The 27598-nt window shown below is 37.7% G+C and overlaps 1 protein-coding gene across 3 annotated transcripts in view; it reads left to right on the top strand.

The window, feature by feature from the left end:
* Positions 1-274: 274 nt before the first annotated feature.
* LOC149537909 (ubiquitin fusion degradation protein 1 B-like) overlaps positions 275-27598 on the top strand; it is a 67116-nt gene continuing 39792 nt past the window's right edge. Inside the window, exons 1-8 of one of the 3 annotated variants that reach the window (XM_089799327.1) lie at positions 277-608; positions 1616-1674; positions 1847-1924; positions 2342-2366; positions 2505-2537; positions 2988-3109; positions 3208-3338; positions 3487-3716. In XM_089799327.1, the coding sequence (XP_089655453.1) occupies positions 1672-1674; positions 1847-1924; positions 2342-2366; positions 2505-2537; positions 2988-3109; positions 3208-3338; positions 3487-3716 (622 nt within the window). In that variant the 5' untranslated portion in view covers positions 277-608; positions 1616-1671. Of the gene's footprint in view, positions 609-1615; positions 1676-1838; positions 1925-2341; positions 2367-2504; positions 2538-2987; positions 3110-3207; positions 3339-3486; positions 3717-27598 lie in introns of all 3 variants that reach the window. The other 2 variants (XM_089799326.1, XM_089799324.1) reach the window with 2 other exon arrangements.

Genomic DNA, 27598 nt, shown 5'->3' with positions numbered 1-27598 from the left:
TAATATTATAATTAAAGTAATTATTCTTCCCACTACGTAACACTTATTCCAAACACAAACTTCTTCTACATAATTTTGCTGTCGTTAATTTCATGTTAAGCTGAAAAAAAGTCTCTTTTTATTTGTTCATTTATATTTGAATTTGTGGTGCATGGTTGTTATTGGTCGGTTGGTGATATATGGCTTGCCAAATCAGTAAATTTTGAATTTGAATATGTGGGGACGTACAAGACGGAAAGCACAATAGTTTACACGGCTACGAGGGGTCTTTAGTTCTCACGGTGACCGCATTACTCGTATTGTGAATGTTATCCAAAGAAATTTTTCCAGAGAAAGCAGATTCTACTACTACATAAATCCACGAACACCTACAATAGTTTCACTTTTTCTTTTTGGTGGGTGTTGACATATTATGTCCTGATACTATCTTGAACCTTCTTCAAGCACATATTCTCCACTGGGTGAGTATCAGAATATTTGAAAAAATGTATAAGGTATCAGGAGAAGGGAGTGAGTGGAACTGGATAGTAGAAGAGACATCGATCAGGGTTCAGTGTCAAACTTCCAGGAATTTAGTTCCAGTGTCAATTGAGGAAGGCAAACAAGAGGTATGTAGTCTTTAACATAACATCATGACTGCGTTGGACAAGAGAAAGATTTGGTTTCATTGCTTTTTAATCACTAAATCTGTCAAGTGAGTTTGTAGTTTGTTGGGTTTTCCTGTTAAAGTAAATAGGTTGAAATTTAGGGCATTGTTGTAGGACGCTGTGAATGCCTTGATTAGCAGAATTATCAGGTTTGATTGAATTCTGTTACATTTGTCTGTCAGAAGAGAGTGCAATTAATTGGATTCTTTTCTCGAATAGTGCGATCACTTGCATATTATTAGAAATTTTTTTGAATGAGGATTAATTAATGATTGTTTGAATTCGGATAACTTTGTCAAAATATATTACAGTTTGTGTTATACTGTAGAGTGATCAAGATTGTAACAGATCGTGGCGATTTGGTTCTTCACGAGGACAATTTTCCTTGATATATTCTTGTTAAAAGGGACTGTTTTACGAGATTTCACCTTGTTGGTTTCTATTTTTAAGTAGGGCGATCTATTGGGGTCGTTATACAAAGTATTGGATGCTTTGAATAGGAGATTGATCAGGCTTGGAATAAATTCTGATAAATAGACATGTCTAATGAGCTTGCAGTCTGTTGGTTTCTCTTCTTTAATAGGGTGAACGATTGGCTATTGTTATAAAATTGCAATAGCAGAGTAGTTAGGTTTGATTGAGTTCTACTTCTAGCCAATGAGCCTGTCAAAAGATATTGCAGTTTGTTGATTTCTTGTTAAATATGGTAATCATTTAGGTTGCATAACACATTGAATGCTTTGTATAGGTGCATTACCAGGCTTGATTGAATTCTGATACATAGTCCGTCATAAAGCATTGTAGTTTGATAATATTATCTTGCCTGAATAGGGTTCTCAATCTGATATTGCATCATTATGTGCTGGGCACTTTAAATGAGATAGTGTCAAGTGATATGGTTTAATTGAATTCTGATATGCAGCTCTGTCAAATAAGATTGCAGTTTGTTGACTTTTCTTGTTGAACAGGGCGAGTCATTCAAGCTTTTAAACAGAGTGTACTGCATTTTCTACAACTATTCACCATGGTTCGTACTTTTCCTCCCATTTCAAAAACAAATAGACTAGAGAATAGTGTGTGGGCCCTTAGTGATCTTCACCAGGGTTGACGCCGAATAACATGCTATAATTTTTCATTCTTAATCTAGAGAGTGACATTGGCAATTAATGAGGGGGTTTGCTGTTGATTCGGGGTTGCAGTTCTTTGGAGGCTATGGATTTCCTGCATCATTCTTTGAACAGAGCTATCAGTGTTATCCGGTTTCCTTTATTGATAAGGTTATTTGTGCAACCCTTGCTAATTTTGGATTTGGATTTCTCATATGGTTAAAAACTTAAATTTTCTTTGAGATTCGTAAATATCACCTATTGATCTTTGTATCAACTTTCTGTCCTGTAGGCACATATACTCATACTTTGATACCTGCCATTTGCCCTGTCAGTGACACAAATATTGAATTAAAAAAACCTAAATTGTGACCCAGAAACTAGGATCTTAACCTCCCAAATGGCTAAGCCACCTCATTTTCTTGTTATGCATGGCTTCATTCCCTTGTCTCAGTGTTCGGCTGAGTTTTGTATGCATATTGATATTGAGCCAAGTCAATCGAGCATGATTGAACTCAATATATTTTTTCGTAAAATACATTTTTGTACAAGCTTGCCATACATGATGCTTTTGTGTCCTTGTTGCAGGCACATTTGGAAAATGGAGACAAAGGTTAGGGATTTATTTTCTTATGACCATGTGACATCTGTTTAAACCTATTTCAGGATTTTAAGGAAGGTTTGATCCTCAAAGTTCTCACATGTTTTATTCACATGTCTGGGTAACACTTCTGTTGTGGAATTGACACAGTCATACTGCCTGCTTCGGCTCTTAAGTGCCTATGTAAGTAAATTTATCATCTCAGTTAAGTCCTTTAGTGGAATTTATTTTAATGAGATCATGGTTTCCTAGGAAAATATGTCAGACAACAATTTTGAATTTCTTAATATTAGTTTTGATTATATTTAACCGTGTTATAAAATAGTAGCTAATTTTTATATTTAATTGTGTTATAAAATATTAGCTAATTTTAAAAAAAAAATCAGATCTATTTCAAAATTGAAAGGGTTAACTGAGAATCATATAAACATACACATTCATATATTAATTTCCTAAAAGGTTCCTACTATCTTTCCAAATTGTACACGAGGGCTGCACTATTTTCATTTTGCAATATTAACAAGGAGCTTTAAATGTTTTGAACAATGAGTATACTTTTATGAGTGCATATGTTTTTGTTTCTTCTAGATTTAATGACGAGACATTTCCACTTTGCTTGACTGTCCTCTGCAGCATTATTACAAGTAGACTATCCTATGTTCTTTGAGATCTACAATGCTGCAACTGAACGTAGGTCACACTGTGGAGTGCTCGAATTTACAGCAGAAGAGGGCATGCTTTACATGCCATATTGGGTATGTAAGAATTCTTATTTTCCAGGTATGAGGATATCTTTCGAATGAATAATTTAAAACATTTATGTGTAACTGTGACCCTGTCATTGTGAATTCAGATGATGCAAAATATGCTGTTACAAGAGGGAGATATTGTTAGTGTGAAGATGGCCACACTTCCCAAAGGAACTTATGTTAAACTGCAACCTCATACAAAGGATTTCCTTGACATCTCTGATCCTAAAGCCGTGTACATATACTGCATATAATTATTATGATTTCTTTTGCTGCTGCTGTTTAATTGTTTACACTCTGGAATTGACCTTGTCAAGCTTAGAATGCACATCTTGACAATTTTCTGCATACATTCGCAAGGCTTACATGTCTTACTCTGGCAGGTTGGAAAAAATATTAAGGAATTTCTCCTGCTTGACTGTCGGTGACAGCTTTATGGTGTCTTACAATGAAAAAAATTATTACATAGATGTTCTTGAGGCCAAGCCTTCTTCTGCCATATCAATCATAGAAACAGATTGTGAAGTTGACTTTGAACCTCCTCTTGATTGGAAACAAGCAAACAGAGGATCAACTATTTCTCCTGACCTGAGCACAATAAGTAATTCTCAAGGTATGTCATTACATGATATTTTGCTTTTCCCGAAAAAAAAATTAGAGTTCATGGCCATTCTGAATAGAACAGTAGAATGCAATATAACTAGTCTTGTCCTTTACTTAAGACCTATGTCACAAGGTTTGAATTCAAATTTGAGTTTGTTGATCATAAAATTTGGATGAAATTCCTAAAGGGTAAAAGTTTGAAAAAAAATTGACATTTGCCTTATATATATTCATATATTTTAATATATAAATAATATATCCACAAAATTGTCAAAATAGCTTGACATTGCTAAATAATTAAACTAAATAACTCAATATCATTTAAAAATAAAATAGTGTTATATTTAATAACAATATTATATTAAAGATCATAAAATTTGACGGATATGCAGAAAAGGTAAAAATTAGCCAAAATTCACCTTTCATGGATGAAATTCGGCCTATCCTATTACTTAGCTTAAAACCACAACGTAGATTCTGGGGCATTATAAGTCTTTTAAATTTTTTTGCTGGCTATATGTGATAGTATGTAGCTAAGAATTGGAAATACAGGAAATGAATATCACACAAAACTTAAATGAAATTTTTCGGTGTATCTGGCCATAGTATATTGGCAGGTGAAGTGATTTTCATAATGATAATCTGGGTTTAAGCTCCATTAGGAATCCTAATTGTTCTAAAATGAGCCACAACCATGACCTGACTTCAAACAATTGCTTCAGTATGACCCACACCTGGATAAGCAGGGGATGAGTCCAAGGGGCTGTTAACTTCAACATTTCTTTTAAAATGGAGTTTATAGGAAAAACTATTGCCTTCTAAACTGAAAAAGCTTTGAAATTCAGATATATTCAATCTACGGAGAATGGACAAGTCCAGCTGTTACATGACTGAAAAATTCTTGTAAGATATTATAATTTGTTAATAAGAGATGACGAACTGCAAACAGAGCAAAACTATTTATTGTGATGGTATGAATTCCACAGTAGTTATCAAAGACAATATGTGCTTAAATAGACAAAACAGTGAACATAAAGCGAGGTTAACTCAAGAAGAGTTTCAAACCATAGTCGATCATCACTTCAAGCCTTGAGATGTAAGAATTTTTGAGACCATGGAATTTGAAACCAATTTCTATACTTCAAACACTTCACTACAACTTTGTAAATGTATTCTTTGCATCAGAGCCAATTTATACACTTCAAACACTTGGCGACAACTTTCATGCTTCTGGCAGGGATACACTAAACTCTAAAGTCTTTGTAGAGGAGCTCAAGGAGGTTTGAATTAAAGAAGCTGTGAACATTTAGTATTTCTTTATAATCTCTACTGCATGTTAAGAATGGATTTTTAAACTAGTGCCCAAGGAATTTCTTCTTGTACTAGGACCAACTATTTAACAATATCCCACAAGTATCAGTTCATTTTGTATAATTATCAAGATTTGAATATTCTGATTCTTTATATGACAAATCATCTTATGACAATTTCAAGGATTTGATGAAGTGTTCATTTTTTAAATCGATTTATTAAAAAGTGCTTTTGTTCTAAATAGTTATGGGCATCTATGTAGCATAAAGAGTTATGTGCAAACTAGTTAGGTTTAGTTGTAATAAAATCTTTTCAGCTGAATCAGTTCTAATTTAAACTGTTAAGAGTATGTGTTTTACCATAGTACTTATTTGCAAATGGGTCAAACACGTGTCATTGTAGCCTACTTATGTAGGTTGAATAGTTGACTTGGAGAGTTTGACACAACTCTCCATCATACATGTCGACTTTCTCTTAACACTTGGTGGAACTATTTTACCACCACTTGAGTTGACTATCGACTCAAGTCTGTCTCTTCTTGCCTTTATAAGAAAGGCTATATTGAACATAACAATTCAGTCTCTTGGCAATTCAATTTGGCTGTTGTGTGCATATAGTTTGGTTTCATATCTTGGCTATACTTTCATGGTATCAGAGCCATGATTGCAGAAATATGCACCTTGCCTAGCCTAGAATTCCTCATAGAGTCATTCTTTGAGTATTTGAGTTGCTCGTTTGGGAAGAACCTCCTTATAGCAATATCGTGAGAATGCTCGAAATAACAGAATACCAAGTGATAGCAGAACTCAGAATGAATCTACTGATCGCAGGCCACTTCGAGGGGGTAACCTCCTTTGAGCAAGCTCAATACAATAAATTCGTCCGTACCCATCAAGGGCCTCAACCTATTCTTATATACTGGGTACGATCTAGAAAAGTAATATTACCTATGCATGTGGGATAATAAAATATACTCACGGGACGACTTACAAAGCATATGCGTCCAACAACACTACTCTAACAAAATAAACAGAAGGAACACACAGGTTCCTAACATCCCCTCTCCCTTAGAAAAAAGCTTTGTCCTCAAAGCTTAAGGTGTGGAAATTGTTGTTGAATCTGAAGAAGGGGTTCCCAGGTAGCATCCTCTGGTTGCATGCCATGCCACTGAATCAAGACCTCAGAGATGGAGTGAGAGCGAAGCTGGCGAGTGCGCTGGTCAATGATTGCCACCGGCTCCAGGATAATGGATCCTTCCGTATCCATTTCAGGGAGAGTAGTTTGTGCTCTGACAGTGGTACCCAGAACTTTATCTAGACAAGAAACATGAAAGACTGGATGAATGCGGGAAGAAGGAGGAAGTTCCAGTTTATAAGCAACTGAACCAATCTTCTGCAGAACCTTATAAGGCCCATAAAATTTTGGGGCCAGCTTATGACGTCCTTTCAGCTTTAGGGAGGATTGTTTGTATGGCTGTAGACGAAGAAAAACCATATCCCCAACTTGAAATGATCGCTCAGAACGGTGTTGATCTGCTTGCTGTTTCATCCGATTACGGGCCATGTGAAGATTATCCTGTAAGGTACGAAGAATCTGATCCCTGCTGCGGAGAACTATGTCAACTGCCTGGAGTGGTGAGCTGTTGGGAGTGTAGGGAAGGAGCACTGGAGGTGCCTGACCATAGACTGCTTCATATGGAGTCATTTTAGAGGCAGTGTGGTAAGAGGTATTGTACCACCATTCAGCTAAAGGGAGCCACTTGGCCCACTGATGTTGCTGCTCGGAAGTGAAGCAACGAAGATAAGTTTCCAAGCATTTATTGACAATTTCAGTTTGACCATCAGTTTGTGGGTGATAGCCCGAACTCATCTTCAGTTTGGTGCCAGTTTTCTGAAACAGTTCAGTCCAAAAATGACTGGTAAAAGTTGCATCACGATCAGAGACAATGGAAGAAGGGAGTCCATGAAGACGAAATATCTGGTCCATGAAGATTTGTGCAACAGAGGAGGCAGTATAGGGGTGGCTGAGGGCACAAAAATGACTATATTTCGAGAGACGATCAACCACAACCAAGATCACTGTCTTGCCACCGGATTTAGGAAGCCCTTCAATGAAATCCATAGAAATATCAGTCCAAATCCGTGTAGGGATGGGCAATGGTTCGAGCAAGCCAGGAAGGAGGGTCGTTTCACCCTTGTGGCGTTGGCAAGTATCACATTCAGCCACCATCTGTTGAATCGTCTGTTTCATCCCTTTCCAAAAGAAGTTTCTCCTTGCTCGCTCATAAGTTTTGAGGAAGCCTGAGTGCCCTGCGGAAGGAGAAGCATGGAGTTCATAAAAAATAGCCTGATGTAGAGCTGGGTTCTGAGGAAGCACTAGCCGACCCTTGTATCGAAGAGAAGCACCATCCCAAGAGTAATGTGGTATAGCAGAAGGATTATTGGCTAGCTGGTGAATGATGTGAGATAAAGAAGAGTCACTGTCATAGCCCTGCTGAACAGACGCTAACCAATTGGGAATGGGCATAGAAATAGCGGAAAGGGAAGCTTGATTATCAAATGTGCGAGAAAGAGCATCTGCCACAATATTCTCCTTACCCTTCTTGTAGGTGATCTCATAATCATACCCCATGAGTTTGCTGACCCATTTCTGTTGTGTAGGAGAGGATACCCGTTGTTCCAGGAAGTATTTCAGACTTTGGTGATCGGTTCTGATGCAAAAATGTCTCCCTAAGAGGTATGGCCGCCACTTCTGTACAGCATGCAAAATAGCCATCATTTCTTTTTCATAAGTAGAGAGGGCTAGATTCTTACCAGAGAGGGCTTTGCTAGTGAACGCAATAGGATGGTCATCTTGCAGGAGAACAGCACCCAATCCATTGCCGCAAGCATCACTCTCAATAGTGAAGGGTTTGGAAAAATCTGGCATCGCGAGAACAGGTGTACTGCACATAGCCTGTTTCAGTTGTTCAAATGCAGTCTCAGCAACAGGAGTCCAGGAGAAGGCATCCTTTTTTAACAGAGCTGTCAATGGTGCTGCAATTTTCCCGTAATCTTTGACAAACTTGCGGTAGTAGCCAGTCAACCCCAAAAAACCCCGAAGGCTCTTGAGAGTTTTAGGATGCGGCCAAGTTTTCATGGCATCTATTTTTGTAGGATCCACCCGCACTCCATGGTGTGCAACAATATGCCCGAGATACTCCACTTCCTCCTGGCCAAACACACATTTAGATAGTTTTGCACAGAGTTGATGAGCAGAGAGAAGTTGCAAGACAAGCTCCAGATGATGGAGATGCTCAGCCCAAGTTTTGCTATATATGAGGATATCATCAAAGAAGACTAGAATGAATTTCCGGAGGTATGGTCGAAATATGTTATTCATCACTGCCTGAAATGTTGAAGGAGCATTCGTGAGGCCGAAGGGCATGACTAAAAATTCATAGTGACCATCATGTGTGCGGAAGGCAGTTTTAGGTATATCCTCCTCATGAACCCGAATTTGATGATACCCAGAACGAAGATCTAACTTGGAGAAAAAATGAGCCCCATGAAGTTCATCAAGAAGTTCATCAACAACTGGAATGGGAAACTTGTCCTTTATAGTGAGATGATTAAGTGCTCGAAAATCAATGCAGAGTCGCCATGACCCATCTTTTTTGTGAACAAGCAGAACTGGAGAAGAAAAGGAACTGGTACTAGGGCGAATAATACCTTGCTTCAGTAAGTCACGGACAAGTATCTCGATTTCGGTCTTCTGATGAAATGGGTAGCGGTAGGGCCTGATGTTGGGCGGAACACTGCCAGGAAGGAGCTGAATACGGTGGTCCTCTGGACGAGAAGGAGGTAATCCCACAGGTTCAGCAAATATACCAGAATACTTGTCCAAAATGTGTTGGAGATCGGCAGGAGTGCTAGAGACTGCTGATGGCTGCATCTGAATGGAATGGAGCTGAGCGATGACACCATGTGAATTCTTCTTAAGAAGTTTTTCCATACGGTGTGAACTGATGATGCTGATAGACCCTGGTTGTAAGCCTTTCAAAGTGTGTTGGTGCCCCTCGGCTGAAAACTGCATCCAAAGTTTAGCAAAATCCCAGAGAATGGGGCCAAGAGTGCGTAACCATTGGGCACCCAAAACCACATCACAACCACCTAAGGGTAAGGCAAACATGTCAGAGCGCATGTTATAATCTCCAATAGAGAGACGCACATTGCGACATTTCCCTTTACAAGGTAAAGTGCCCCCATTGGCAATCATGACTTCAAAGCTAGAGCAGGGATGGATAAAGCAATCAGCTTGTTTGGCTATTCGTGGATCAATGAAGTTATGAGTGCTACCAGAATCAATGAGTATAGTAAGAGGGATCTTCTTGAAGAAACCCTGGACCCGCATGGTTTGTGGAGTAGTGACTCCTGCCAAAGCATGGACAGATATCTCTGGTGGAGCTTCTGGTGAAGGAGGTTCAGGCTGGTGAGGCTCAACCTCATCATCCACTGTTTCCTGAGCATCTACATATTCTTCCAGTTCCGGTGGAGAATCCACATCCAAGAGATAGAGCTTTTGCTGAACACATCTATGGCCCCGAGACCATTTCTCATCACAATTATAACAAAGCCCTTTGTCTCGCCTGACTCGCATCTCTGTTTCAGACAAGTGCTTGATCGGAGTAGTTCTGGGAGCTGGTATGACTGGAGGGTTGTGAGAACTTGTATTTCTGAATGGAACAAAATTAGATCTGGAGCGTTGTAGAGCACTAATCTTGTCTTCCGCTAACTTAGCCAACCCAAGGGCTTCCATCATTGTAGTAGGTCGAAACATTTTGACTTCTGAGCGAAGTGCATCCTTCAGACCACTGACAAAACAACTACGGAAGAATTCATCAGACAAGCCCTCTGTGTGATTAGCTAATTTTTCAAACTCTGTCTGGTATTCTCTTACAGTGCCTGTTTGACGCAGTTTAGTGAGTGCTCCTGTGAAATCGTCAAAGGAACTAGGGCCAAAGCGCTCCAAAATGAGGGTGCACAATTCGCTCCACGTTGGGCCTACATTAGCCTTGATGTACCAACGGAACCATTGAAGAGCTTCATGTTCCAAATGAAAAGATGCAAGGGGGACTTTGTGGTTATCCAAAGTATTATGCAAGCTGAAATACTGCTCTGCCCTATAGATCCATCCAGTCGGATCAGAACCATCGAAGCGTGGAAAATCAAGCTTTGGTCCACGGAAATTGCCAGAAGAGGACCCAGTATCTCCTGAATGGTTTCGGCTCATGGCTGACTGCTGAAAGTTAAGACCCAGAATTTTGTCATCCAGATCTTGAAGTTTGGTTTTGAGGGATGCAATTTCCTCTTCCATGATTTTTGCTCCTGTACGCGTAACAACCATAAAACAAGGTTTTTTTTTTTTTTTTTTTTTTTTTTTTTTTTTTTTTTTTTTTTGGAATGGGTAGAAGATGAGAAACAAAAACTTTTTTAGTTACGGCAAACTTGGATTTGGGTAAAACTCATATAGGAAATGGGTGTTCGACGGGTGGTGGGAGACTACCTGGGGACAAGGGAAAAAGAAAAATGAGGGTTTCAAGGGTAGGGAGGCGAAATGAGGCGAACAGAAAAATTTTTACTCTTTTTTTTTTTTTTTTTTTTTTTGAACAGTCGACTTAGAAAAATTCACTCACAGACAGAACAACTGAAAAGAGTTATGGCAATAACAAGAGATATTAGAAGTGAGAGGAACCTGAAGGCCACGACAGAAAAAAAAATTTGATGTAATTTCCACCCAGCGAGCCCAAGAGAGTGCTCTGATACCAGATGGGAAGAACCTCCTTATAGCAATATCGTGAGAATGCTCGAAATAACAGAATACCAAGTGATAGCAGAACTCAGAATGAATCTACTGATCGCAGGCCACTTCGAGGGGGTAACCTCCTTTGAGCAAGCTCAATACAATAAATTCGTCCGTACCCATCAAGGGCCTCAACCTATTCTTATATACTAGGTACGATCTAGAAAAGTAATACTACCTATGCATGTGGGATAATAAAATATACTCACGGGACGACTTACAAAGCATATGCGTCCAACAACACTACTCTAACAAAATAAACAGAAGGAACACACAGGTTCCTAACATCGTTGAGTTATCCTATACAAGAGACAACATATCTTGTAAAGAGGCATGTAAGAGGCGTTAGGTGTGAGAAGTTTTATATATATAAATATTTGGTTGTTGTTTTGTTTGATTTGCGAGTTTTTTGGTGTATGTGTATTTTTAGTTGTTTTTATTATCTATTCCAAAAGGTGTCTTCCGTGAACCTCAACTTGCGTTTGATGCAACAAACGATAAGAATCTCTAAAAAGATGACAAGAGCTAGCAATGGATTAAGGACAACATTTTCAAGTGGAAGGAGGTAGGTGAGACTACATAGGAGGCTGATTTCATTGTAGATGGCTGCAAAGCAAAGTGGTCTTGAGTGGGTTAACTGCCATTGTATTTTTTTGATCATTGCTCACCCACACCTCAAGGCCTGAATCAAGGAAGATCAAACCATTGGGCAATAACTCTCATCCAAGATAGAAGTGACCAACATTCAAAGAGAGAAAATCAACAAACTTGGGCAATCCAAAAAGGAGACATTACATATTTTCTCTCTATGCATTAGATTTTCAAGTTGTCTAAGTGAAAAATGAAACAAAAATTGCAATGTCCTGTAATTTTTGCAACATCTTGTTGATCTCTTTTTCCAAGTTTTTAGCAATCAAAATGATTATCTTACATTTATAAAAAATATATCCAGTTTTTTATAAGCTACATTAACAATTATATATTTCATTAAATTTTGTATCATTATAAAATTTAAAATGTAAATGCCTCTTTCAGGTAGTCAACATTGAAAAATAATTTTTGAGTTGGGTATTTAATAATAAATATAGGAGACTATTTTAAGCTTTCACTTTAAAATCTACGTTAGATTGATGATATACTCCTACATGTTGGTGGTGAAATGGATTTCTACAATTATAATAGCACCTTGGTTGTCATAATAAAATACCTCTATAAATGAGAAAGAAATAACATATTTTGGTCAACCAACATCTAGGATCAAATCTAAAGGTGAAACTTGTAGTCAGAGGTGAATTTGTGACCATTGGAATCACCAACAGTTAGAATCTATGTATTTGTCAATACAAGGTAGCACCAACAAGAGGAGTCAAGCCTCCAATTTGACTTATAAAAGAAATGGAGCCATGTTTGTCTTACATGCAACCATCTTGAACAAGGACGCCCTATTAAGAGCGTAATTGATTTTGGCAATATTGATGTCAAAATAAATGTATGTGATTTGGATCTCTAAAATGTAATGTAACAAGTCCCAATTCAGTAATAAAAAATCTATCATGAAGAGTGGACAATTTGGATATAGTCTTGAATGAAGAAATCTAAGAGATGATCAAGTCATCAAAATACAATCCAATAGTGTGAAGATCATCATATAACAGATATCAATGTAGACATTAGGGTAGAAATGAAGAGAAATTCAGAAGGAGTCCATCTTTGCATATGTCATGTTCCCCATCAAAAACCTTAATTACTGTTGGCATTATGATACATTTTTGTCATTAGTTACAACACTTATTGGATTCTGAATGCTTACCGAGCTCTCACCGGACATTCCTTTGTAAGCCAAGCTTTACCTAGTTATCAGAGTTTACCGAGTGATCAAGGTGAACAAAGAAGTCAGTGTTTACCGAGTGATCAAGGTGAACAAAGAAGTCAGTGTTTACCGAGTGATCAAGGTGAACAAAGAAGTCAGTGTTTACCGAGTAATCGAGGTGAACAAAGTAGCCAGTGTTTACTGAGTGTTCGAGGTAAAGAAAGGAATCAGTTTTGACCGAGTGAAGATGTACTTAGTATTGACCGAAGAACTTCGTGATAACCGAGCTCCTGAGGTTATCAAGGAAATTAATTTTTACCGAGCTCAGACGGCTATCAAGGAAACTAACTATCACCGAGTCACAAGGTTCTATCGAGTGTTTCCTTCGATCACCGAGCTACAGTTCAGATAGAAGTGTTCACCGAGTGACATCTCTTCTACCGAGTCTCCAGTGGTTACCGAGTTCAGAACTACTCGAAGTGTTTAGTATGGACCGTGCCTTCACTTCTACCGAGTGCATGACGATGCCGAGTAACGCAGTGGACGCCGAGTATCAGAAGGACACCGAGTCAGTTCAGTGAACCCGAGTTTTTACCTTGGGCCGACTTTGTATAGAGATTTGCACTTGTTGTTTTGGCCGACCTTGCATGTATTGTTTATTTGGATGGCATACATATGCAATGTATTGTATCATTCAAATGAAAAATGAGAAATAGTAATGATAATGAATGAAACTGCGAAAGTGTGAAAGAAATACATGCGTGCGAAAGTATATGTACTGAGTTGTGAAGGAATTCAGCAAGGTCGAATTTTGGAGCAGAAAAGTTTTATCTATCACATCAAGGTGAATCAGAGCATAGCGGATCTTATCAGCAATCAGTTGTAATCAGATCCACTGTTTCATTCTAACAGGTGAATCAGTTTTTGTAAATCCTTTAACAAGGTAGACTTAACAGTCTTTTGTAAATCTCCTAACAGAGTGCATACTTTATTGTATGTTTGTAAATCCTCTAACAAGGTGGATCTAGCAATCCTTTGTGCTCCTAACAGGGCAGATCACCAGAAGTGGTCATTGTAAGCCTTAACCGGCCAACTTCATACTGCAGTAACAAAGCTTTGTGGGTTTCATCCCCACCCCAGTTTTACTTTCTATTTGGAAGGTTTCTGGGTCACCAAATCTGTGTGTTCAAGTGTTGCAAATAATTTTGTTTCATGCTTACAGTAGGTTACTTGGATGAATGGTAAATATATCAGTATGCAGTTTTATTGTTGAAATTTTAGAAGTTACTGATTCACCCCTCCCCTCTCAGTAACTTGTCATATCTTGAATATTTCCAACAAATTACATCAGCCATTAAACCTAGTAACCCAAAAATACTAACAACGGAGATTAGTTTTATGGTTATCTCCTTAAACATCAATTACACAGTGAAACCATTATAAATAATGATTAATTAACGAAGAGGTGTCACATGGACAGGGGTGGTGACCTACAAAGGGACAAAATAATTAAATTAATAACAAAAAAACCAATCCAAAGGGTGCAACCTAGCCAACTTCCAAAAGATGCAAGGAGAAAGGGATATAAGGGACGAGGCATATCTCCTTTGTCCTAAAGGATAAGATATGAATACATTAGAACAACTCCAAGACGAGGGCAAACAAGTGAACAAGAAAATTGATTACTATGGGAAATTGAGAGGAAGCAAGGAAGAGTTATTTCAAGGCATCCTTAAAAGAAAACATAAGTGAAAAATAAGATATCCACGCATCCAAAAACAAAAATAGCAAAGGTGTTTCTAATTAAGGTAAATAATTATTTACTCTATACCTGATAGATTACATACATGAAATAATAATACAATTTGTAGTGCGTACCAGATAGAGGAGTAAAAACATATCTTTATTACAAAGAAGAAGACCAAAGATGGTCGCTCGAGGATCACAATTCATCCAACTCTACATTGTACACAACACATTTAAAGAGCCTGATGGTTGCCAAGAGAAACACAATCATCAACCCACCGTCAGTTACAAGTAACTGAGAGCAACAACCAATAGACAATCAAAGCTGTTATATCCCAAATTTTGACCCAATTTAAAATGTTCATATAGCCATTGAGGTTCGCATGAAGTCAATTGATAGTTAAAATTTGTTAAAATCCTGCGAAATGGTAAGATGGTTAGTTGTTATAATTTCATATGAAGATAACATGCTAGTTAACTGTTGTGATGATATTTTAAAGCTATTTCAAATAGTTGATTATTTATCATGAATCTATAGAATTGAAAAGGTGGTTAGCCGTTATGATCATTTATGATTAATAACTTGTTATGGTAATATGATTTAATTGTGGAGAAATTCCTTGCAGGGAGCACGTCAAAGGGGTGGAAGCATTGTCAGAAAAGAATTGGGCATAGGGGCATCACCATCACTGGGCAAATGGGTACGAATTTTGAATCGCCATGGTTAAGGACCTAGCGACTACATAACATGATACTCACATTGGACACACATGAGTTATTGGATAATCTTTAAAATATTTACACATTTTAACTTAATCAAAATACGTACCTTTAATGATTTATATTGAAATTCTCACCACTTCAATTAATACATATATATGTATGTGCACATGGGTAAAAAAGTACGATGCCATCATAGTATTAATTTATAGAAGCTCATATCTATTAAAATACGTATACCTAAATATGTGTTTACCTTGAGAAGACATGAATAATCTTCCAAGTAATACACATATTTGGATATGCATACCCTAGTAGGTATGACCTTGGACAAATGATAATAATATAATGTTACCATTCGAATATATATATATATATATATATATATGTGCAAATATATATATAGGTATAATTTAATAATTATCCTTTTTGAGTTAGTAACCTTTGAATTCTTCCTCATAATTATTTATCTTTATAAGAGGCAAAAATGTACACTTGGCAATTTTATCGATGATTCTTCTTCTCTTATAATCGATCACAGAGTCACAGCTTCTTGGAAGCCTTTATGATTTCGAATGCCTCCTTTGTTTATGCAAAAATCGAGAGAGCCAAAGACATTCGCTACACGTTTTACCTCTGCTCTCCTACGTTTTTCCTATTTCTGTTCTGCTGCAAACGATTAAGGACAGGTCGTATTCATGGTACCTTGAGCTCTGCATTTTGGATTGCTCACATAAAGAGTAGTCGGCTACATAGAGTCTAGCCAAGCTCACATTTTCCAGACCAGGTTATGTGGTCAGCCTTTCCAATCATAAATTGTTATATGTAATTACATTCAAATTTTACAGCAGTAAGAAATGTGTCCATGAATTCCACATATTAATATAGCATCGCAATATCGTTTAGATATTCAATGAATCCATTCTTCCCATATTGAGTCAAGATCAAAAGTACATGATATGTTTCAGACGCCTCTGTTTACTGATGTATTTCAGATTCAAACTATATTCCTTGCCAGTCCATTAAGATCAGTTCTCGGATCATAAAGACTGTGTTATGACATACTGAAATTATATAATATTCTTTACACCAATTGAGGTTCAGCAAAAGAGTTGGATTACTCTAGGATTTGAACACCTAAGACTCACCCAAAAGTATGGCCAAGAAAGAGGGTGAAGAGGTGAGAGAAAATCTGTAAGAACATGAAACCAAAATTAGAAGCGATTCATTGAATTTATTACTTTTAAAAGAATCATTAAATAGCTCATGCATGTCCACTTAATTTATCTTGTTGTCAAAGTCGAGTGGTGGGATTAAGTTCCAAGATGCTCAGTGGCTAACAAGGTGTTCCATGTCTATTTCGGGTAGGGAGGGTGGTGCAGGAGCACCCACATAAAATATTTTGGAGGTGATTTCTAAATGAAGAATTTATTCTGATTTTGTCATTACAATAAGATTTTCTTGGGATTCGTACAGATCATCATGGGGTCATTCTTCCCCATTCTATATCAATCTAGAGTATTCTATAGACTATTTTTCCTATTTTGTAATAATCTAGAATTTTCCGTAGACCGTCTTAGCAAGTATAAATAGAGTTTTAGGTTTAGGTTTAGGTTTAGGGCAAGTCTTTGGAATATGAAATTACGGGAGAAGAAATCTCTAGGAGAGCAAATGTATTTACTGTTCATTTGAAGAATTAATTAAGAAGAAATTTTAATATATATTTCTTGCTGGTGTTGGTTCCTTTTTGATATTGCTTCCGTTGAATTTATCTCTGCATCATTTTCGGTATCAGAGCTTGGGAAAAGCTCTTGAGACAATTAGATTTTATGTCTGGATCGGAGTCAGAAGCTGAAACATCAAACATGGTCACCAATGCTGAATTGGCAAAGAAGATGCAAGAACATGAGAAAATCAATAAGTGGTTATTAGATGAATTTGAGAAGATGAAGGGCCGGATGGAAAAGACATCAAAGATTTCCTTAGAGCAAGAGGAAGAAGGGGAAGAAGAGGATAACCCTGAGCAGGAGGTGGTTAACTTACCTACAGACCAGAGATACTTCATAGAGGCCTTTGAAAGAGTTGGTAAGAAGGATGCCAAAGGTGACCTAACTATCTTCTCGGGAAAGATGGATGCTGATGCTGTTGTGGATTGGATAGAAGCCTTGAACAACCATTTTGAATGTGAAAATATAGCAGAGAAGGATAAGGTAAAAATTGCCAAGTCAAAGTTGAAGGGACCAACCCTCACTTGGTGGAATTTCATTCAAGGAGAAAGGGTCAAAGAAGGTAAGAACATGATAACTTCATGGGAAAGGATGTGTGCCAAGGTGAGAGAAACATACTTACCTGAGGATTATGAAATCCAACTTCATCGAAGGAGACAAAGTTTAAGACAAAAGGAGCTAGATGTCATTGCCTATACTAAAGAATTCCAAAAACTAAGCCTGAGGGCAAAGCAAAGTGAATGTGAAAGTGTAAAAGTTGCTAGATATCTCAATGGATTGAGGTTGAACATTCAAGAAGAACTTAATTTATTGTGTCCTGATACAGTACAGAAATGTTATCAACTGACATTGAAGGTGGAAGCCAAATTGAAAAGAAGGCAAGAACAAAATAGCAGAGGAAGAGGAAGAAATCAAAGGGGAAGAGTAAATTTCCAAGGAAGAGGACAAAACCATGAAGATCATAAGGAGATAAAGCAAGAAACAAGTCAAAGTGAAGGAAATTTCAAAGGTAACTTCAGAGGTAGAAGAGGTAGTTCAAGAGATGGATTTGGTGGTAGAAGGGCAAGTCTGATTATTTGTTTCAATTGCAATAAGAAGGGACATTATGCATCTAGGTGTCTGGATAGAGCAAGTTCAAGTTCACAAGGTGAAAGAAGAACACATTTGGTACAAGATGATGAATACCTAGAGAAGGAGACGGTTGACTCAGATAGTGTACCTGAAAGAGGAGAAAATTTAATGATGAAGAGAACACTTTTGAAAGTGCCTACTACCATGAAACCACCACAAAGGAAAACTATCTTTAGGACTACTTGCAAATTCGGAGGTAAGGTATGTAAAGTCATTATTGACTCATGATCTATTGAAAATTTAGTTTCTCTTGAGATGGTTTAGAAGTTAAAACTTAGGAGGATACCTCATCCTTTTCCTTATAAGGTTTCATGGCTAACAAAGGGTCAACAAACTCTTGTAAATGAGCAAGCATGGGTTGATTTTCAGATTGGAAAGTATAAGGACAGAATTTTGTGTGATATAGTTGACATGGATGCATGCCACCTATTATTTGGTAGGCCTTGGCAGTATGATTTGCAGGGACAACATGTTGGAAAACTCAATATATACACCATAAAAAAGGATGGAAAAGTGATTAGATTGATTCCATTTGCTGATCATGAGGAAGTGGAAGAAAATAAAGAGAGGGAAGCCAAAATTATGATGGTTGATAAAAAAAAATTCTTACGGGACATAAAGGATGAACCTAAGCCTTGTTTTCTTTTGATGCCTAACCCACAACCACAAGAACCTGTTGGAAATGACAGAAAGGAGGCTGAAACAAACAAGGCAATTCCTATTGAAGTGAAAGAACTTTTGGATAAATATGAAGGTTTGATTTCAGAAGGTATGCCAAAGTCTTTACCACCTATACGAGACATGAGTCATTGTATTGATTTCATTCCTGGAGCTACTTTACCCAATAAGGTTGCATACAAGATGACACCACAACAAAATGAAGAGATTGCTAGACAAGTAAAGGAGTTACTCGATTCTAGCTTGATTATGAAAAGCTTAAGCCCATGTGCTGTACTTGTTGTTTCAGCACCCAAGAAGGAAGGAACCTGGAGGTTGTGCATTGATTCTAGATCCATTAATAAGATTACAATCAGATATAGGTTTCCAATGCCAAGAATTGAAGATTTGCTTGATTTTTTGGGAGGTGCAAAGTATTTCTCCAAGATTGACTTAAAAAGTGGGTACCATCAAATAAGGATAAGAGCTGGAGATGAGTGGAAGACAGCATTCAAAACCAATGATGGATTATATGAATGGAAGGCAATGCCATTTGGACTCTCTAATGCTCCTAGTACCTTCATGAGACTTATGAATGAAATACTCAAAGACTTCAATGACAAGTTCATCATAGTATATTTAGATGACATATTAATTTTCAGCAAGACAAAGGAAGAACACCTAGAGCACATTGACATGGTTTTGAGAAGACTTCATGAGGAGAAATTAGTAATAAATTTGGAAAAGTGTTTGTTTATGCAAGAGGAGCTGACATATCTAGGTTTTGTACTCTCCCAAGGTAGCTTGAAGATGGATAAAGAAAAGGTAAGTGATATACTATCCTAGCCACCCCCAAGAACAGTTGGAGATGTTAGAAGCTTTCATGGTCTTGCTACATTTTATAGGAAATTCATAAGAAATTTCAGTCATATATGTGCTCCTATGTTAGAAACTATTAAAGGAGGAAGGAAGTGTAAGTTTGCATGGAGTTAATCAACAAATGAAGCTTTTGAATTGCTTAAGAAACAAAGTTTTTCAAGTAGAATGTAATGCTAGCAAGGTTGCTATAGGGGCAGTTCTTAGTCAAGAAGGAAAACTAGTGGCTTTTTCAAGTGAAAAACTCAATAAAGCTAAGCAGAAATACTCTTCATATGACCTAGAAATGTATGCATTGGTTCAAGCTATCAAAAGGTGGAGACACTACTTGTTGCCAAAGGAGTTTGTTGTATATACCGATAACCAAGCACTCATTTTTCTGAATAACCAAGACAAATTAAGTCATAGGCACATGAAATGGGTGGAGTATTTACAGGCCTATGCCTTTACCATCAAGCATAAGAAAGGCATATCAAACAAGGTTGCTGATGCTCTTAGTAGAAGGAATCTGACTGTCTCCCAGATACAGCTAGAAAGTGTGGGAATTGAAGCACTCAAGGACATGTATGTAGCAGATCCAGATTTTGGCGACATCTACAAGGTATGTATGGAGTTTGATGAAAGATACCATGCTGATTTTCCTGATTTTTTGATACAAGACAGACTTCTTTTCAAAGGAGCACAACAATGTGTACCCAAGTGCTCTATGAGAACAAACATTATCAAAGAGAAGCATAGTGGAACAATGGGTGAACATTTTGGTTTGGATAGAACTTTAGAATTGGTTAGAAGGTACTACTATTGGCCTAAACTTCAGACTGATGTTAGAAACTTTGTGGAAATATGTATGATTTGTCAAAGGGCCAAAGGAAGGACTACAAATGTAGGGCTTTATCAACCTTTGCCAATACCATCTAGACCTTGGGAAAGCATAACAATGGATTTTGTAATGGGGCTACCACGAACACAAAAGGGGCATGATAGTGTATTTGTTGTAGTAGATAGGTTCAACAAAATGGCTCACTTCTTACCATGTAAGTCGACCAATGATGCTTCTCATATAGCAGATCTCTTTTTCAAGGAAGTCATAAGGATTCACGGGCTACCTCTCAACATAGTTTCAGATAGGGATGTGAAGTTTGTAGGACACTTTTGGAGAACTTTATGGAGGAAACTTGGAACCAATTTATCATTCTCATTAGCCTACCACCCTCAAACTGATGGCCAAACAGAGGTAGTTAATAGAACTTTGGGCAATTTGTTAAGAACAATCACAAGACAACATGCAGCAAAATGGGATGTAATCCTTCCCCAAGCTGAATTTGCATATAATGACTCCATCAATAGAAGTACAGGAAAGTCACCATTTCAAGTGGTATATGGAATTCATCCTAGAAGGATTTTTGAGTTAAGAGATATGAGTTCACAGCAACAAGTTAGTGCCCAAGGAGAAGAATTTGCTACAACCATAAAAGAAATCCATGATGAAGTCAAAGCACAACTCCAAAAAACCTCTGACAAGTATAAGAAGCATGCAGATTAGAAATAGAGACTCTTAGAATTTGAAGTGAGAGATTTAGTATGGGCAAATCTCAAGAAAGAGAGGCTACCAGAAGGCAAATCTACCAAGCTTATGTTGAGAAAACTAGGTCCTTGTCAAATATTGAAGAAGTTTGGAACCAATGCTTATGAGATTCGATTACCACCTAAGATTGGCATTTCTCCCATCTTCAACGTATTAGACCTCACACCATTCAAAGCACCCACTGAAGAAATTGATACAGGACAGATTGCTGATACAGAAGACATTCAACATCTACCATTTAAGAAAACACCACAGCTAGAAAGGATACTTGACACCAAAGTCATAAAGCAAAGAAGAGGAAAGGAGTCCAAGCAGTATTTGGTAAAACTCAAAGGTTATTTGGATGCAGATGTTGTGTGGATGATTGAACAAGATATCAAGAAGCAAGGTACCACTCTACAAGTGCTCATTTGAAGTGGGCTTGAGATAAAATTTCCTGGGGAGTATGGTGTAGGAGCACCCACATAAAATATTTTGGAGGTGATTTCTAAATGAAGAATTTATCTCGATTTTGTCATGACGATAAGATTTTCTTGGGATTTGTATAGATCATCGTAGGGTCATTCTTCCCCATTCTATATCAATCTAGAGTATTCTATAGATTGTTTAAGTTTAGGGCAAGTCTTTGGAATATGAAATTACCGGAGAAGAAATCTCTAGGAGAGCAAATGTACTCACTGTTCATTTGAAGAATTAATTAAGAAGAAATTTTAATATATATTTCTTGCTAGTGTTGGTTCCTTTTTTATATTGCTTTTGTTGAATTTATCTTTGCATTAGAGGGCCTTTCTAGTTAGAGAAAGTGTGGGGATAAGTTTAAGGTTCGTTGTTGTGTGGTTAAGCCCATGACAACGTTTCCCCTCTCCATAAGATGTCAAGATGTGTATCAGACAAAGATAAGCATTCAAACATTTATTGGTAGCAGGTATTTTACTTTTATGATGTTTATTCAAGTAGAAGATAAGATGGATTGAGTTATATCATCGTTTTCAGTTATTCCTTTAAATGAAAGCAACTCTTATCATCAATGTAATTGGCAACTAGTTAGATCAGTTGATCTTCCAACTAGACATGGAATATATCTATATGCAAGAGATAGGTTTATCTAATGAATTGATATTTCAATTTTCTATTTATTTGAATAATGAATATGAGCGTATTTTCCTAACTGAATGTTATTTCCCTATTTGATATAGTGGTATATAATGCCCGAAATGATCCAATGGTAATTGATGCCTTAATAGATAGTGGTATGTGATGCCCTAAATGATCCAATAGTAATTGATGCCCTAATTGATATAGTGGTATTTGATGCCCTAGATGATACATTGGTATATGTCATTACGATAAAGTAGTATAGCTATTTGTTCCTTAAGAGGTATTTTATGAACTAATTTGGGTTTTGCAGAAGCATCCCTAGATAGTTTTCAGTTTTAAATTCTATGGTATGTAGATTTTAAATTCCTTGGTAAATTCATTGATGGTATCTTCAATTGTAAGTTATGAGATTTCTGTTTAAGTGATTGTAACCGTTAATCTCATTCACATGAACATAACTGATATAATTGTCTTCCTTTAATATGAAGTAATAACTGTATTTCTTTGACATGTTAGTTGTTAGTTAAGACCTGAGAAAAGTGGTTGTTACAAATGCCTTGACAACAACTAATGAATTGATGGATAACCAATTTTACCAAACACAACAATAGACATCATATATTAATCACATTGTTCCCCCAAAAGAAAAAGTTGCTCTAAACAACAAATATACATCAAGTAATATTTAGGAAGACTAATGGCAAGAGTGTAGACAATGACTTGTATTATGCAAACTAATTCAGCATTGTAGCGTGCTTCAAAAATAAAATAGGGTTTGGGGGTAGTTCCCATTACATGGCTCTAGGGGCAATGCTCCCAATAGGGTCTCAGGACACTGCGCTAGACATGCTCCTTTTCGCAGTATAAGATGGGTTCAAGGGGCAATACCTTCAACACCAAGATCAAATTGACACCTTTAGAACCACACAAAACTCCATAGCATGCATCATTTTCTTGATTTTTTCAATATGACAAGTAATATTGGTAAAGCCCAAAAGTAGATATTTTACAGTGTTAAACAAACCTATGATGTCCAAATTCTAATCAAGTTGTAATGTCCATTTCTGAACTGATAGTCATACTAGTTGTTGTAAGGAACTTGCATGTGGTACCACTTGTTGTCATAAGGAAATTGCATAATATTGTGGTATTGATCCTACCACTTGTTGTACATCACAAAACCACATGCCAAAACCGTGCACCACATTGCCAAACCATGAGCCAAAACCATGTACTGTACGTCGTACAATATGTTATAAAATAGGTACAACTACTTGTACAATGTGAGTCGTACCTGTATGGTGTGTACAGTGTTGATTAACTTCATTTTGAGTCGTACCTATATGGTGTGTACAGTGTTGAGTAATTTTCACTGTAAGTTGTAGTTGTACATTAAGGGAAAATCTTTGTAGCACTCGTATGGCTTGAAGGAATCGTCCATGAAGCTTCTATATGGTTGAGGAGATCAAGAACCATTGTGTTGGGTGTAGTTTCCATCGTATGATAAGAGTTTGTTTGCCCACTCATACTGTATAATCATGTTGTATGGTGTTAGTTTCTTGTTGAATTGGAAAATGAAGCTAAGGGTGTCATATGGAACATAAAGATTGTACACGAGGACTCATAAGAAGTTGTTGGACGAAATAGAGAACACAACCAACATGTCATACAAGAGACCACATATTGCTTTGTACAAAGTTGTTGCATATATTTTGTATGTAAGATAGACTTGTGATATGGTACAGTTTCCATAAGAAAGATAGAAATTGTTGTAAGGGATAGAAACTTCGTACGAGGGTTTAATGGAAACATCAACTATCGTGAAACCCTTGAATGTTGTACAAACAATTCCATCTTGTGTAGGAAATAACTAGATTATATGCCATACAGGGATGGGTGATATCTTATGAGAGATGAAATCTTTACAGATTGGCTTCTACAATACCAATTTTGCCTTTTCTTTGCATTGACTAGAACAAGACTAATTCTCGTTGTACTGCCAAATTTTTGAAAAGGTAAAGTCTTGCATACTAATTTTTCCAAACAAAAATATAGCTTCACTAAGAATGTGAATTAAATAATGGCCTCTGTATAGTCTTCAATATTTTTCACTTTACATCTTCCATCACTATACTATAAGGTGTATTGTCCATAACTTTACATGCTTTCATCCATTTCTCTTCCACATGAGTTACAACTTCAAGAAAATTATACATTGGGGGAAATGATTCATAGTCCTCTATTGGCCAGTGAAATAGTCCATTTAGGGAACTTGTCTCATCTTCAGAATAGTCTTCTAGCTTGAGTACCCCTTCGTCTTTTGGTTTCCTATCTTTCTTTCTTTCATCCATATGTAGCTCTACATCTTTCAACTTCGATTTAGAGGATGCCAACTCCTCACTCACCGCTTGGTTCCTCAGGCTGATGACATTCTTCCTTTACTCTTGATTGAGTGTGTGCTGCTTCCATTTGTGGTTTTCTTTCGTCAGGATCGGCCAACTCCTTTTGAGGAGGGCATCGTATGTCCTTTTCCAATGGGATGATTACAAGGTCTAGAAAGGAATATTGAGTGCCAATGGTGACCTTCTATGCTATGAGTGTTCCAAGTGGTTTTATGTTGTGCTAGTCAACATCTACCAAATGAAAGGTTGGGGGCCAAAGTGTTGGCTTGCCCAACACCTTCCATGTCTCCTCTAGTACCACATTCACGCCTGAGCCTTCATCAATGATGGTGTTTGTCAATTTATGTCCCTTTATCTCCATCTTGACGACATTTGACTTCCTTCCAATGTCCACTATCATCAACATTGGATCAATGGCTAGGTTGTTTGTTGACTTCTCCATGAGCTTTCCATGCTCTAGATTGACTTCTTTGTTACCCATTACGCTGACAGTGACAATCTTTAGTTGTGGCATGGATTGTAGAAGGTTAGATACTCGTATGGTATGATGGCTTGCAACATTTTTCTCATGATGGCTTTTGCAGGCTCCAACCGCAATGGAGTATTAGCGACATCATTTGCAACCGTTTTCTCCTTCGCTATTACCTGTTCAATGTCACCTCTCACTTCCCAAAGTCTTTCCTTCTTTGTACAGGAGTCGAGATAGATCTCCTCCTTGGATTTTTGAGTTTGATGATTGCCAATACTTCCTCCTCTGAGTGTTTTACGTCCAACAAATTTAGTCCCTTTTGCTTTGGATAGTCAATGTCCTTATGGTTCCTCTGACCACACCACTTGTAGAAAAATCTCTTGTTGTTTTTCCTGCTCTAACAATCTTGCGCAAAGTAACCCTACTTCTTACATTATTAGTACTGTATGATAGGACATCCTCTCAAGTCATAATGTCCTCAATTGCAACATTGATTTCTATGATTTCTTGGGGATACATTTTGTGGTTTCAACGGAGTGGACCCTTCAAGTGTGAAGAGTAGTTGCATACATTTGGTCTTTAAATTATATTGACACTCCTTTATTGAATGACCCATCAGTTGGCAAATCTCACAAAACATCATTTTAGGTCAATTACCTTTCCTGCACCCTTCAATTTTGCACTTGGTACACTAGAGTTCATTACTTTCTTTGTTGGTTCCTTTCTTAGTGTTCAACACTTTCACCATTCTCATCATACCCTGTCGTAGGGCCTAGATTGTTGTCGATTCATCATTACTACTACTCAGAGACCCTTAATGCTCTTGTCATCATCTGTCTTCCTCTTCCCTTAGGAAGATACATTGTTTTCACTCTTGATGCCAACTGCTTGATTGTAGGCATCAATATGCGAGGGTGGAGGCATCACTTTCATCTTCTTGCACAAGGAGGGAATCATAGATACTCCTACCTAGCCAATTGCTCCTCTGTTGATTTTGCTAGCTCTAATATGGCCACTAGGGGTTGATGTTGGTACGCTCAGGACACTACCTTATTGGGTTCAATCAAGATTGAGATGATCGATTCCTTCCTTACCAATTCTCTCTAGATGCTCCTACTTACTTCCTCCCATCATGACAAGAGTTGAATGGGCTTGATAGACTAGACATTTACAGACAATACATTATCATGACCTAGAGTAACTCTCGTAGGGGTTTGCGCTCGTGAATGACCTTCCATGCTGAGCACTTTCTTGATATCCAGGATGGGATTATTTTGTGTCCCTTCTACTTGAGCCAATGCTAGAGTCACACCATCCGTATGTCTCTAGGGTCCTTTATGTTGTGATGTGGAGCCTAATTAGACTCAAAGTCTAATTTTTCCCCACTTTATTTGGTGCCGTTTCCCCCATATTTTACTACGAGGGTTTGGGGGCATCGCCCCCAAGACGGGGTTAAGGGGCAACACCCCTTGTAGGGTCTTAGGGCGGAGCCACAAGCGTGCTCCCTGTCGTGATACAGGGTGGGGTCGAGGGGCAACGCCCCCACAGGGGTTTTTGAGGGCTGCGCCCCTGAAAGCTCAACTGACTTTATTATTGTAAAAGGCGTCGACTGCTATTTTCTATTGGATGACTTATTCTAGCCCTAATTGTGTAAGCGACAAAAAGCTTGTATAAAATGGGTCAGGGTTAGGGATTTCATAATGTATAATGAGATTGTAGCTTTTTGTGGTGCTATTGAGCTATGAGGGATCACATATTGTAATCATTGGATAATAAGAATATTGGACTTGTTGTTGGTGGACGTAGCCTAGGGATTGGGTGAACCACGTTAAATCTTTGTGTCTTGTGTTCTCTTCTATGTGGTTTATTATTTTTTGATATTGGTTATATTTGCATGTAATTGTTATTTCTGTCTCTTTAATCGTAACACTTCAAAGTTGGCTCTCACCGGCTCCGATGCCACACAGACCACCACTTGATCGAGGAGGACCAGATATGTTGCCTTTGCACCTTGTTTGAGACTGAGATTGAGACCCACATCTCTCACCTAGACCAATCCCAACCACCTAGGGTGCCACATGTGAGTGCTCCCAGGAACCCCATATGTAATAAAATATCATAGGCTTGAAGTTCAAGCCCTCTAGGGCCTTAACATTCCAATCCCTAGTTTGTTTACTATGAGATTGGAGGCAGGTTTGACTTCTTTTTCAGAGATTTCAGGTCCTTGTTAGCCTTTTTCAAATACACAGACCAACAGTGTTTGGAACTCTACCTCCGAGAATCCACTCAGCTTTGTAATCACACTTTACAACTCTTGTTTCCTTAGAGTCGAGGCTCAGATCAGCTCATCACCGCCTTTTTCCCGTCCATGTCCCCTACTCGGGGCTTGAAGCGGCCGCTTGTTGCACTCGTTTTCAATGGCACCAGATCCGTCAAACCCCATTGTGGGCTAACCAAACAATGACACTCCACCTCCAGTGATACTCAGAGATGGGCTAGGGCTATTGGTCGTCCTGAAC

The sequence above is a fragment of the Cupressus sempervirens genome, chromosome 9 (assembly GCF_028749045.1).
Source record: "Cupressus sempervirens isolate cs-2001-9-10 chromosome 9, ASM2874904v1, whole genome shotgun sequence".
Lineage (NCBI taxonomy): Eukaryota > Viridiplantae > Streptophyta > Pinopsida > Cupressales > Cupressaceae > Cupressus > Cupressus sempervirens.
Note: the sequence above shows the minus strand (reverse complement) of the source record. Positions and strands in the feature narration are given on the sequence as shown.